Consider the following 15,490-nt stretch of genomic DNA (forward strand, 5'->3'; position numbering starts at 1 on the left):
CGACGTCACGGACCTTGATATTTCCCTTGTAAGGGACCCCCGGAGCATAGAGGGTTAAGGGCCTTGCCCATTTGAATATAAAACTGTTTAAAGTTGTAAACTAATAAAAAGCATGGATCTGCGTAGTAAAATTACATCTTTTTGTTCGGATATACGTTTATCAAGTCGAACAAGTTTTACTCTTCACCCTTGTATGTGTATCTACTGAAGAATGTATGCAGACGCACTGACACAAACTTCTTTTAGGATCGTTTTTAGGCTTGAATCACACCTTTTTTCAGTTGATGTTTGTTTTAAAGGTTTCTCTTAAATCTCCTGTTCAGGAAGTGAATTACACTCTTCTGCGATTGAGGTTATGGTCTGATGATTGAATTGAACAGTCTTTTTTTGCAAATCCCAATTTAGCCTTCTACAGTTCCTACTGCTGACGAGAGGTTTGCATTTTGTAGTATAACCTTTATATTTCTGCTCTCAACATCAACTTATGTGATTTTCTTGGTTGACCTGTTTATTCTTTGTTATTATCTTATGATTATTTGTTGGTACAAATGTGATTTCATTCTTTTTCAGGACTTTGAAATTGTTGCATTTACTATGCCCATGTTCTAGCCATATGCCCTTTCTTTCCTCAGCTTTAAAATGCATTGTTTTTCTTCCATGCATGGCTCTCTTGGCTCAAACAAAAGCTGTCTGGATTTAATTTCTTGAGTGTACCATTGTGAGGCTATGAGTTATGAAGCTAATGGTGCAAATATGTAATAAAAATTCATAAGAGCTAACATAGTTGGTCAACTGACTATACTCAATGCATAAGGAACATTGAGTATTATTTATTTAAATATTCCTGTGGAATTACAAGCCATAATTGCTCAATGTATAGATAATTTTCTTTTTATCTAGAAACTTAAAGTAGCTTTACATGTATTATATTAGTATCTAAGATAACAACCCCCAGGGACATTAAAATGGTGAGAGAATCAATGAAAAACTTGGATATACAGTATGAATAAATAATGGCAATTCAATTATAGACTGAACAACAAAAAATTCCAGCCATACTTCAAGTTTTACCCTTCGAGGAAAGATTATATAAACATTAGGAATTTTGTTTCTGGAATCTGTTCTCATGTCCTCCTGATCCGCCCCTCACACACACTAACCCGCACAAATAAGAAGCATTAAACACAGCTTGGAGATTACAAAACATGGGCATGCTTTAAGGGATAAAGCCCTTTCTGAATCCTTCTCATTCTGAAGCGGGGAATCGACACACAGAAGGACACAGAGGGATTTTATCAGAAAAAGTAGGGCAAATATACTTTTCTACTAATTGAAATCGATTCTTGTGTAAAATTTCTAACTAGCAACATGTAATTTGCACATATGATTGTTTATGTAAATCCAAATGGGTTTAGAGCTAAAATATTTCTCTATAATTGCATTCTCTAAATAATTAAGCTAGTCAAATCTAAAACCAAAGATTTTTTTTAATCAGTCAGTCTTGCTCTGCCTCAATTTAAGTATTTATTCATTTGGTCATTTTGTAAATGTATTTAAAAAAGAAAAAAAAATACATAAATTTCCCTTCTCAATGTAAACTAATCAACATGACTGTTAAATGTTTAGTTTTTCAAGCAAGAAATATTTAGTCATTCATGCAAAAAATAAATAATAATAATAATGATTTTTTATTTACCAAAAGTTAAATTCTTAAAAAAGGAAGGAATTCTATCATTGATCTTTTTGTTTTACAGTCTTTAGCTACATGTAAAAGTTTTCTGTAATTTTGAAAGCTTACAGTCCTACAGTCACACCAAAGTTACCTGATCATGAATACTGATAATGAGCATAGATGGTTTCAGTTCAGTAGTAGTTCAGTGTTTAAGATGTTCGAATTCCAATCATTCATTCATTCATTCATTCATTCATTTTCTTCCGCTTATCCGTAATTCGGGTCGCGGGGGCAGCAGTCTAAGCAGGCCCCCGCCTTCGACTGCTGCCCAATCCTCACAGCACCGTCCCTTACGGTCCCTCCTGCAGGTGGTGAGCCCACGGGAAGGAATTCCAATCAGAATATTGTTAATTCAAATCCCCTGGACCCTTGAGTCAGCCCCTTACTCGCTCTTGGAATTTGCATTGGATAAGGGTGTCTGCCAAATGCAATTAATGTAAACATTTTCCTTATTCATCAATTTCACTTTCAGTGGTCAAGTCCTGTGTTTATTTTAATGTTCAATTTTTCTAGAAAATTCTAAAGATTGATTTTTCAATTTGTTTCTTTTTTTATGCAAATTTTATTTGTTAGGATAGCAAATATAGTATGCATAGTAGCATAAGTAATAATAAAACAAATTATAATTGGTAATCACACAGAAACTGACATTACTTGAAATCTGCTTTGCATAAAAGTATTTACCGAATAAACAATGAAGATTTTTAAACTGACGTTAACTTAAAATTAATGTGAAATTATGTATATATATATATATATATATATATATATATATATATATATATATATATATATATATATATTCCACATTTGCATTTATATGTCCACTATTTCTAAAAAAAAAAAAAAAAAAAAAAAATCCACACATGCTTACATAAATTTTTTTCATAGACTGAATTCTTAATTTTATTTGTTGTTCTTTGAATGTATATATTTAAATCATAAATTTTTTATTTTGTTTTTTTTAATCTTGAAAAACCAATGAAAAACAGTCAACATTTCTCAAACTTGTAATACCAGTGCCTTTTTGGTTCATAACACCCTTAGAACAGGATTTGTCATGCATTCCAAAAAATGTGCCTCAGGCATCTGCTCCAGTGAATAGCTTTTTTTTAATAATAACTACAGTTTGCATGAATGTGAAATTAACACAATGTTATTTTTTTTTGTGCCACATTCTTAATGACTATATATCATTTAATCAGTCAAGTGTTAAAATATTAATGAATTAACATTTTTTAATGGCAAAAGTTAAGCAAATTAAAAATTATAATATATGATTCCCCTTCAGTGTCTCGAGCTGCGTCAACAATGCTTTGGGAATGCTTCCGCGTTGTCAATGGTGTCCATCATGTGTGTAATCAATCCAATGAAAAGCGTAGCATCACCGGTGGGGCGAAATCATGACCAGGAAGCTATAAAAAGCACATGGAGTAAAACCGGCGCTAGCTTCTGTTTGTTCATGGAGTGTTCTATGTGTGTATGTAGTGGTAACTAAGAAAGAAAATAAAAGCAGGGACTAAGATTAAGCACTCTTTTCCCGACTGTGTGTTCCTCCTTGCCCCCGCAAGCGGGGGATACACACAGCCTGTGTGTTGCTTGCTTGGGAGCAACGTTTCGCTCCTGGAGAGCCTTTTTTGAGGAGGGTGCTCCCGCTTCTCGTGGTTCTAGCCCCACTTTTGTTAAGGCAAAACGGCGTTCCAGAGCCTGGGTTTTGCAAATGAACCTGGCAGAGGCTCTGGAGACGGGCTTGTCCCTTTCTCCCTCCTCTGCTGCCGGGGTCAGCGTTCGGTCGCAAGGTACGGAAGCACACCTTTCAGCACCTTCTGCACATAAGACCACTCCAGTGGCGGTTTAGGCAATCCACTTCGTAAGATCAAGGTCACGTGGCGAGCCCTAGGTGCCTCAGATGTGTGGAGAGATCCCGGGTTCCTGTCTTACATCCCTGTGCTGAAAGTTCCTGGTCATCGCGTGAGTGGGAATTTGGAAGAGATTTTACAGAGCACAGGTGGACCTGTTTGCAACTCGAAAGGCATCGCCCTGTCCCCTCTGGTTCTTCATGACACCCCCAGCCCCTCTAGTTCAGGACGCCTGTACCATGGCATGGCTGAGGCTGCGCCTGTACGCCTTGCCCCATCGCATTGCTCCCGGGAGTTCAGGGGGCACAGTATGGGCCCCTGCCCAGAGCTGTGGAAGCTGTGGCTGTGGCCCCTGAGGGGACACAGCTCCTAGCCTCCGGTCTCTCCACTGAGGTGGTAAAAACCACTCTCCAATCTAGAGCTCCCTCCACAAGAAGGTCGTACGCTGCAAGATGACACCTGTTCACGGTTTGGTGTGAACAACACCACTTGAATCCAGTTAACTGCCCAGAATTTTTCCCTACTGGAATTTCATCAAGAACGGTTTCAGTGTGTCCGCCATTGCAGCTTATCATGCCCCCCTCATGGGGCAGCCTCTGGGTAAGAACCCATTGGTGAAACGTTTCCTCTGTGGTACCTGGAGGCTGAGGTTTCCGATACGATCTAGAGTGCATTTGTGGGACTTGGCCATCGTATTGGAGGCCTTGTCTGAGCCTCCCTTTGAGCTTCCTTACAGTCAAGACTATATCTGTCTGTGGTCCTCCAGCACTGCTCGACTGGTACCACCTTTTTTTAGGGTAAGAGGTTAGTATACTTCAAGGCTCTTCTCTTTTATAGCACAGAGGTGGTAAAATGAACTTCCCCTAGATGTCTGAACAGAGGAGTCTCTGAATATCTTCAAGTAATGGTTGAAGACTTACCTCTTCCTGAAACATTTAAACTAACACTTTCCAAGTTTGCATTGTAAAGGGAAAAAATAAAAAATAAAAATAATAATATATATATATATATATATATATATATATATATATATATATATATATATATACATGACCCCCCCCCCCCACACACACACACACACACATTGACAATATATTCAACTAAATTGACAGCATATAATTATTTATGATTAGTACAATAGAAATGCCTGCTGCACTAGATAATTGTTCAGGACTAGAAATTTGAGTTATTTTCCTAATAAAAAATTTATATGTAAAAAGATCAAATTGCTTTGGCTGAAGAATCAGAACAATCAACTGGAAAACTACCAGTCTTTTCTGAGGTAAAAACACATTTTGCACATTTTTGCTAATTCTTTGCACAATTTTTAAATAATATATTTCCCTTTTTTACATTATGTCTAATGTGCGATCTGATTGTTTTGTGGTCTATCGTGCTATCCGCAAGAGACCGGGAAATCAGCGAAACAAATTAGTTATGTGGCAAATGCAATTCCGTGACAAACCGGGGGGGTCGAGATTCGAAACGGGTATTACTGTATTCGCATTCATACCCAAGTAAAGTCATAAGCTTCAGTAATTCAGTAATTCAGTAATTAAACACTGATGTGTAGTAGTACTATGCAAACGACAAAGCCAATAATGCCATGCCAATAACTTACAAAGGCCAGGACCCTGTGGCACAAGCTAAAGATGTTGCTGACTGGGTGACCCAAGCTTATGAAAGCTGTCGTGTCATCTGAGTAAACTGTTGGGTCAACAGTTTAGAACAACATTAGCAATATTTTTTTTTGTAGTATACACACTGAAAAGTAAATAACACACGTTTCACATTTTAGAAAGTGTTTTTCATGGTTTGATTGTTGTTTGTTCACGTGTTGATATATATTTTTCTACAGTTGTTTGAAACCTGCATCATTCAGGACCCCTCATGGACATGGAGTTAATATACGAATATATCGGGTAGGAATGTGTGACGAATATATAATTAACAAGTCTCAGTATAAAGTGCAGAATGCTACAGTAATTGTTTTCTTTTTTTATCATTAAATATAATCCCAACTCCATAGCGTGTCTGTGTAATTATTATTAAATGCTTTTATAACCCCTGTAGACATGTTCTAGGATTTACATTTTAAACCAATATTTATTCCCCAGATCAATATTCTATTTGTGATTATAATACAAAAAAAAGTACAACCATTACAGTTTAATAATAAGAGTATTACAATGAGACAGACATTAAATGATGTCTTACCAAATATGTTCTGATGTAGATTTATGTATAAAATTCAACAATAACCTTTAGAATCTGTGAATTCTAAATAGACGTGTATTTTGAGAAAATGTTTTTCTGTAATCTTCTTAATAAAAGTAAAAGTGTCAAAGGTATTGCTAGTAATTGTGTATATAGTATAAATGTAGTACAAAAAAGATTCGATTGGAAAAATGTTAGACAGCTACTTTAAGATTTCATAACAAGTTTGTCCTTGTCCTTGAGACACTGCCTTTGACATCTGGCATGACTGTATATGTATGAATTTGTTTATTTTCATGCAGTGAGGTTCACCTGGTCTGGTATGCTGTCTGTGCCTTTGTGCTGCTGTGGGCTTTAATATGGCTGTACCGTGATAGCTTGAAAATCGACAACATCAAGGAGAAGTATGTATTTGTCACTGGCTGTGATTCAGGTTTCGGAAACCTGCTATGTAAACAACTGGACAAACGTGGTTTCCATGTGTTGGCTGGTTGCTTGACTGAAAAAGGAGCAGATGACCTGAGAAGAGTGACGGGACCTTATCTGAAGACTTGCATCCTTGATGTTTCCAGCAGTGCTAGCATTCAGAATGCTGTGGAATGGACGAAGAAGGAGGTTGGAGACAGAGGTTAGTATTCAACTCCATGCTTGTGTTTCAGTTACAAACAATGTTACTGGTACTTCATCGTATTTATATACTGCAATGCAAAATCGGTTTAAACAAGGCTTCTTGATATTTGTTGTGAGTTTTACCCATTACGCTCTACTAATGCATGGTATAGTATTAAGGCATGAAAGCTGTAAGTTTATTTTAGAAGTTAATATAGTGTAACTGATGTAGTAATGATGATGGTGTAATTGTGAAAAGGGGCTCATCCATGGGAGCAATTGATTGAGCTGGTTAACAAATGTTCATCTTTCTAAAGTCTTTATTCAGAATTTACCATACCTTTTCTGATAGACCAATTTAATAATTTTTTATTTTTATTTTTATTTTTTAGAAAAGTCCAGTCAAATCCAATATATGTCATCTTCATTTACATGTTATAGGGATAGTATTTAGAGATATAATTTCGCCTAGTGTTTAAAACGGGAACTGCAACAAGCACTAAGCCTATTAGGGCAGAAATCATTCTGCCCCAATGCTCATGGTAAAAAAAAAAAAAACTACAGAATTGGTAACAACTTTTCCAGATTGAGTTTGTTTAAAATAATCCACCTTGTTTAGTTAATTATATAACCGTTTTTTTCCTACAGTATACACCTTCTCAATCAGTGCTAATGTCTGTGCTAGAAAGAAATCAACCCCAGTATCCTGTGTGTTTTTTCTTGTTGTTCCATTGCATCTACTGTTACAAAAGTCCCAAAAAGTCTGCTCAACGATTACTGACATATCTTTATTATGTTTTATGTTCTTTAAGTTATTAAAATTAAGGGGCTTTTCCATACTATCTCAAACATGTAATATACTGTACACTTAGTCCACTATAATTTGGAATAAAGAGATTAATATCTAGTCTCTTCATCTGTCACATAGAGGGAATTTAGTTCTATTAAACATGATTCTCATGATCCTGAAGGCTTTTATTAGCTGCATTATGTGTGTTCGATTCGGAACAAATATTAACTCCACAGATTTTTGCAGTCAGGCCTTACTTTGTCGGAAATATGCTATCCAAATACAGATCCACTTATGTTTGCACTTGAAAAATATATGTATTTCCAAAGGTGTGCATGAGGACTTGTGTGTATCTCTGGGAAAAAAGGGCCATGTTACATAGACTTAAAGGTCTGTGTTCTGTACAAGTGACAAGCACAATACACAACACAATTTATGTTGATCTTTTCAATCTTATTCTTAGACATTTCCTTCACATAGAAGATGAAAAGAAGGCACTTTTTTTTACACTGGTTTCATCCTCCTAATTCAATAATCCAAATCTATAATGTTAATAAAAATGTACTCCTCTTAATCTCATCGAATTACTTTTTCATCATGCAGCTACAAGGCTAATGAAGCTAATAAATAATGTAAATATTTGTTTAATTATGTAAATATATCTTCCAATATTGTGCGGTAAATATTCTTTCAGACAGCATCCAGTTCTTACACAATGTCAAAATGACTTAACATTTATTGAAAAAAATCAATTGGTTACATCACAATGTTGCTTCATGCAAATCTATGAAGGTTTTGGTCAGAATTTGTGATAAAGTTTTAGAAAGCCTGGTAGCTCTAATACAAATCCGAAAGAGCAAACTGCCAGACTGGACAAGGTTAAGGCAATAAATCAATAACTAGGCCAGCAAAGTCAGAAATAAAAAAAGAGAAGTCACAATGCAAACAACTACAGGGGGCAGATTTCACAATGATCTGAAAAAATTTAGCAAATTGTAAGGGGTGTGTCATTTAATAGAGCATGATGTGGTTTGTAGTTTATGACATGGCTGAGGTTCATGGGAGTTAAAGTTTGCACTTTTGGTGGTGGCAACCATTTTTACTGATGTTACATATACCAACATTTTCTTGAATGGTTGAATGAATTTAAATGAATTTTGCAGTTTAGCTTTTCTCCATTCTTTTCTTTATAAGTGGAAATTGTGTTCCAATGGCAGGATTGTGGGGGATTGTGAACAATGCAGGACGTTCATTGCCCATGGGACCTTCTGAGTGGATGCAGATTAAGGATTATAACAGCACTCTAAGAGTCAACATGACTGGTGTGATTGAGACGACCATTCATTTTTTGCCACTAATAAAAAGAGCCAATGGCCGAATTGTGAATGTGGCTTCAGTGCTGGGCAGAGTGGCAGTGAACGGAGGCGGATACTGCATTTCCAAGTTTGCGGTGGAATCCTTTTCTGATTGCCTCAGGTATTTCCAAGTTAAATCAAAGTGGTCATAAATCTAAGATGCAGTATACAGTCATTTAAATTAGACAATCGGTAAGTATAAAGCATAAAAATCAGCTATTCTTTATTTTATAAATAGAGAAAGTACTTTTACAATGAATATATTTCAACAAATAAAAAGGATCTGTATGGGAGTGTATGCATTGGTTTTAAATTGTGCTGCACTTAATGGAATACTCCAGCATTTTTCAACTTTCTAAATATCTAAATTTATATTTATCAGATCTGCAGTTTACTCTGTGTGTGTGTGTGTGTGTGTGTGTGTGTGTGTGTGTGTGTGTGTGTGTGTGTGTGTGTGTGTGTGTGTGTGTGTGTGTGTTATTTATTCTGTTTTAAGTATAGTATTTGAAATCACAATAAACATATACAGTGAGGAAAATAAGTATTTGAACACCCTGCTATTTTGCAAGTTCTCCCACTTAGAAATCATGGAGGGGTCTGAAATTGTCATCGTAGGTGCATGTCCACTGTGAGAGACATAATCTAAAAAAAAAAATCCAGAAATCAGAATGTATGATTTTTTAACAATTTATTTGTATGATACAGCTGCAAATAAGTATTTGAACACCTGTCTATCAGCTAGAATTCTGACCCTCAAAGACCTGTTAGTCTGCCTTTAAAATGTCCACCTCCACTACATTTATTATCCTAAATTAGATGCACCTGTTTGAGGTCGTTAGCTGCATAAAGACACCTGTCCACCCCATACAATCAGTATGAATCCAACTACTAATATGGCCAAGACCAAAGAGCTGTCCAAAGACACTAGAGACAAAATTGTACACCTCCACAAGGCTGGAAAGGGCTACGGGGAAATTGCCAAGCAGCTTGGTGAAAAAAGGTCCACTGTTGGAGCAATCATTAGAAAATGGAAGAAGCTAAACATGACTGTCAATCTCCCTCGGACTGGGGCTCCATGCAAGATCTCACCTCGTGGGGTCTCAATGATTCTAAGGAAAGTGAGAAATCAGCCCAGAACTACACGGGAGGAGCTGGTCAATGACCTGAAAAGAGCTGGGACCACCGTTTCAAGGTTACTGTTGGTAATACACTAAGATGTCATGGTTTGAAATCATGCATGGCACGGAAGGTTCCCCTGTTAAAACCAGCACATGTCCAGGCACGTCTTAAGTTTGCCAATGACCATTTGGATGATCCAGAGAAGTCATGGGAGAAAGTCATGTGGTCAGATGAGACCAAAATAGAACTTTTGGGTCATAATTCCACTAAACGTGTTTGAAGGAAGAAGACTGATGAGTACCTTTCCAAGAACACCATCCCTACTGTGAAGCATGAGGGTGGTAGCATCATGCTTTGGGGGTGTTTTTCTGCACATGGGACAGGGCGACTGCACTGTATTAAGGAGAGGATGACCAGGGCCATGTATTGCGAGATTTTGGGGAACAACCTCCTTCCCTCAGTTAAAGCATTGAAGATGGGTCGAGGCTGGGTCTTCCAACATGACAATGACCCGAAGCACACAGCCAGGATAACCAAGGAGTGGCTCTGTAAGAAGCATATCAAGGTTCTGGTGTGGCCTAGCCAGTCTCCAGACCTAAACCCAATAGAGAATCTTTGGAGGGAGCTCAAACTCCGTGTTTCTCAGTGACAGGCCAGAAACCTGACTGATCTAGAGAAGATCTGTGTGGAGGAGTGGGCCAAAATCCCTCCTGCAGTGTGTGCAAACCTGGTGAAAAACTACAGGAAACGTTTGACCTCTGTAATTGCAAACAAACAAATATTAACAATGACTTTCTCAGGTGTTCAAATACTTATTTGCAGCTGTATCATACAAATAAATAGTAAAAAAAATCATACATTGTGATTTCTGGATTTTTTTTTTAGATTATGTCTCTCACAGTGGACATGCACCTACGATGACAATTTCAGACCCCTCCATGATTTCTAAGTGGGAGAACTTGCAAAATAGCAGAGTGTTCAAATACTTATTTTCCTCACTGTATATTTTTAAACCTATTCATAAACTCTTCACCCAATTGTTTGTGCATGAAACCCGACAGATTTTGGCTGTTTTGCTGTTCTGCTCCAGTGTTGGAAAATTAAAAAAAATTCAATTATTACACATATGCTACAGATGCAGTAAAATGATAATCTTGAAAAAAACAGCATATTTCTTTAAGCCTCTGTATCCCCCACAAGCAGATCCTGAGTTCAAATCCTTTAGCAGTTAATAGCAGTATGTCTGTAGTGACTGCCTGTCTAGCCATGGCTGGATTTTCTCACGCATGTCCTCTGACTCCTGCTTTCCTCTAAATGGCCCAGGCAAAGTAAAAAAAAAGAAAAAAAATATATACTTGTCAAATAAATGCTTGACTATATATTGACTATATCAATGCTGAAACTTACGATACAATCATGAAAACAAACACTTCAAATCTTTATTTTCAGGAGGGACATTCAACATTTTGGAATCAAAGTGTGTATAATAGAACCTGGTTTCTTTAAGACCCAGGTGACAAGCCTGGGACCACTTGAAGGGGAACTTCATCGCCTGTGGAACCAACTAACACCTGAAGTGAAGGAAAGCTATGGAGAAAAATATCTCAATGAGTGTAAGTATACCTAATATTATATTTAAAGTAACTATGTCGTTAAAAAATATGATTAAATTCGTAACTTCTGGATGCCAAACTAACCTTAGTTTCATTTCAAAATTGTTAACACAAAACAAATGTCCAGAAAAGTTTGCTATTTAATAGTTTTTAAGAATATAACAAACTAAACTGAACCTATTTATCTGAACTCATTTAGATTTTACTTTATATCTACTGTATATTTATGGTAAAGAGTTGGCAGACATTGGGTTGTTTGTTAATTTGCAAATCAGTCATTTAATTGAAAACAAAGGTATAGAGATTCTAGGCAGAAGGGTTTCATTCTAATTTCATTCATTTAATTAGAATTCTCTATTTTATAAGCAAGCTATATATATATATATATATGTTTTCCAAGCCATAAACTTAGACTAATTTGGGATCTTGTTGTGTGTTTTTGGGATATAGGTGGGCTGGGAAATTTGCTAACTGACCTTGCAACACTGTATGCATTATCAGCAGCGTCCAAATGACCAAATTCTTTACAGTGCTTTCTTTCCTTTTTTCTTAATACAGATATCAATGTACAAAGGTTGATAATGAATGCTATCTGTGATGGTGATTTGAGTAAAGTCACTAACTGCATGGAGCATGCTCTCTCTGCTGCTCACCCAAGAACCCGATATAGTGCTGGCTGGGATGCCAAACTCCTCTGGATCCCTCTGTCCTACATGCCAGCTTGTGTTGTTGACATTGCACTAAGACTGGTGTTGCCAAAGCCTGCCGAAAGTGTTTTATAGATCCCAAACTAAACTGAAAATGACCATATTCAGTGTTCCCTAGCTAATTTAGACAGGAGATTAAAGTAGTTTACACAAACAGTATGATTTTGTTGTATTTAAACTGTATCTAAGTAATGCACTGATGTTGCCTGTGTATATTTTGCCTCGTTTGCATATTCTCTCTTCTGTGCTACAAGACATCAAGATCGCTTCAAAATTGCATAACTGCGAATAAATAAAAAACATTTGACCAAATATTCAGTTTAAAACCACCTTGTGCTTTTTTATATTTATGAATGTATTTGCTGCTGAAACAGGAGTACTATTATCAAAGTCTAATACAAGTATTAAAAAAAACTACAGATGTAAATAAATCAAAAGTTGTGTTAATGTTAATGAAGTGAATTCTACGGTGGCCGAGAAGTGCAAAACACATTAACAAATCCCAAAACAAATTAACAAATTCAAAAACAAAACAACAAATCCAAAAACACATTAACAAATCCAAAAGCAAAAAATCAACAAATCCGAAAACAAATTAACAAATCCAAAAACAAATTAACAAATCCAAAAAAAACCACAACGACAAGCCAGACAAACCGGAAAAGGTAGATATAGTTTGTGAATGGAAACTTACAGATCATTGGACAAGATATATAGTCAAGATATACAGGTGAGTGACAGGTGTCTTGTCCAATGATCTGTAAGTTTCCATTCGCAAACTATATCTACCTTTTCCGGTTTGTCTGACTTGTCGTTGTGTTTTTTGGATTTGTTAATGTGTTTTTGAATTTGTTAATTTGTTTTCGGATTTGTTAATGTGTTTTGCACTTCTCGGCCACCGTAGAATTCACACCAATGTATATGTGTAAATAAATAAAATCAAATGAAACGGAGAGTTAAACCAAAAGAAATAATCAAATAAAAATGTGAAACTACAACAGTGTTCCAAACTGTCATTTTCATTCCAAATTATTTATCCTGATGTGCAATATGCAATCTTCTTGTCAAATTTATTTTGCATTTATTACTTAAACACAAACAATAAATGACCTTTTAATAACCCTGATACATAGTCTTTGGTTTATGTTTTTATGTTGATTAATTTATTATTTGATTAATTTTAGTCTAATCTAATTACTCATATATATATATATATATATATACAGTACAGACCAAAAGTTTGGACACACCTTCTCATTCAAAGAGTTTTCTTTATTTTCATGACTATGAAAATTGTAGATTCACACTGAAGGCATCAAAACTATGAATTACCACATGTGGAATTATATATGGAATTATATACATAACAAAAAAGTGTGAAACAACTGAAAAATGTCATATTCTAGGTTCTTCAAAGTAGCCACCTTTTGCTTTGATTACTGCTTTGCACACTCTTGGCATTCTCTTGATGAGCTTCAAGAGGTAGTCACCTGAAATGGTCTTCCAACAGTCTTGAAGGAGTTCCCCGAGAGATGCTTGGCACTTGTTGGCCCTTTTGCCTTTACTCTGCGGTCCAGCTCACCCCTAAACCATCTCGATTGGTGACTGCTCGATTGCAGCCCAAAAGTTTGGACACACCTTCTCATTCAAAGAGTTTTCTTTATTTTCATGACTATGTAAATTGTAGAGTCACACTGAAGGCATCAAGGGCTATTTGACCAAGAAGGAGAGTGATGGGGTGCTGCGCCAGATGACCTGGCCTCCACAGTCACCGGACCTGAACCCAATCGAGATGGTTTAGGGGTGAGCTGGACCGCAGAGTGAAGGCAAAAGGGCCAACAAGTGCCAAGCATCTCTCGGGGAACTCCTTCAAGACCATTGGAAGATCATTTCAGGTGACTACCTCTTGAAGCTCATCAAGAGAATGCCAAGAGTGTGCAAAGCAGTAATCAAAGCAAAAGGTGGCTTCTTTGAAGAACCTAGAATATGACATTTTTCAGTTGTTTCACACTTTTTTGTTATGTATATAATTCCATATATAATTCCACATGTGTTAATTCATAGTTTTGATGCCTTCAGTGTGAATTTACAATTTTCATAGTCATGAAAATAAAGAAAACTCTTTGAATAAGAAGGTGTGTCCAAACATTTGGTCTGTACTGTATGTGACAAGTGAAAAGCACCTTTCTTCCCTTTTCTTTTTCTTTCTTAATTGTAAATCTCTCTGGATAACAGCATCTGCCAAATAAATATGTAAATGAATGTCAACGTTTTAAAGAAGTTGAAAGAAATCCTCATGCAGAGAAAGCACAGAAATACTGTAACTTTTCCTGGGTTTGAATCTGGGAATCCGGAGCTGTGAGGCAGCAAAGTATTTGCAAACAGGGGCAAAATTATAGACACAACCTTTAGTTTAAAAAAATAAAAAATGAAAGGAGTAAAAACAACTCCTGCATCACAATGGTCCCGGTTTCACATGATTAAAAGTACTTCATGATATGATCAATATCATCATACAGAGCAAGCACAGAAATACTGTAACTTTATTCTGGGTTTGGGCCTGGAGCTGTGAGGCAGCAAATTATTAACAAAATTCTAATACTTTCTGTTTGTTTGTGGACCCTAGTGTTTATTCATTATTGGATCAAGAACAGTTAGGTTACTTTTCTTAGTTGTAACTGGGTGGCACTGGGTCAATTGTGGCTCAGTAGTGTTTTTCATGTTTTATATATTATAGGCAAAGGTTCCCTGGTGGTCTAGTGTTTAGGATGCGGCGCTCTCACCGCTGCGGCCCGGGTCCGATCCCCGGTCAAGGAACCAACCCCAGCTATTAGGGTTGCACAAGCCTTAGTGCTGGTCCTAAGCCAGGATGAAATTGGGAGGGTTGCGTTAGAAAGGGCATCCAGCGTAAAAACTTGTGCCAAATCAAACATGCGGATGGTCCGCTGTGGCGACCCCTAATGGGAGAAGCCGAAAGAAAGTTATATATTATAGGCAAAATGTATTTTATTAGCTAAATAAAAGAAAGGTTGACGGATTAAAAACCACTACCACCACTAAATATGTTTCATATGATGAATATTATCATGCAGATCAAGCACAGAAATACTTTATTCTGGGTTCGTATACAGTATAATACTTTATACTGTATATATATATATATATATGTATATATATATATATATATATATATATATATATATATATATATATATATATATATATATATATATATATATATATATATATATACAGTACAGACCAAAAGTTTGGACACACCTTCTCATTCAAAGAGTTTTCTTTATTTTCATGACTATGTAAATTGTAGAGCCACACTGAAGGCATCAAGGGCTATTTGACCAAGAAGGAGAGTGATGGGGTGCTGCGCCAGATGACCTGGCCTCCACAGTCACCGGACCTGAACCCAATCGAGATGGTTTAGGGGTGAGCTGGACCGCAGAGTGAAGGCAAAAGGGCCAACAAGTGCCA

General features: G+C 36.5%; 1 protein-coding gene across 1 annotated transcript; it reads left to right on the top strand.

The window, feature by feature from the left end:
- The first annotated feature begins 1,163 nt into the window (after nt 1-1,163).
- rdh5 (retinol dehydrogenase 5 (11-cis/9-cis)) lies at nt 1,164-12,313 on the top strand. The gene is made up of 6 exons (XM_083534691.1): nt 1,164-1,304; nt 5,450-5,513; nt 6,111-6,436; nt 8,425-8,683; nt 11,131-11,294; nt 11,853-12,313. The coding sequence occupies exons 2-6, from the start codon at nt 5,482-5,484 to the stop codon at nt 12,074-12,076; spliced, it is 1,005 nt and encodes a 334-aa protein (XP_083390817.1). The 5' UTR covers nt 1,164-1,304; nt 5,450-5,481; the 3' UTR covers nt 12,077-12,313.
- Nucleotides 12,314-15,490: the final 3,177 nt, after the last annotated feature.

The sequence above is a fragment of the Silurus aristotelis genome (assembly GCF_946808225.1).
Source record: "Silurus aristotelis genome assembly, chromosome: 28".
Classification (NCBI taxonomy): Eukaryota; Metazoa; Chordata; class Actinopteri; order Siluriformes; family Siluridae; genus Silurus; species Silurus aristotelis.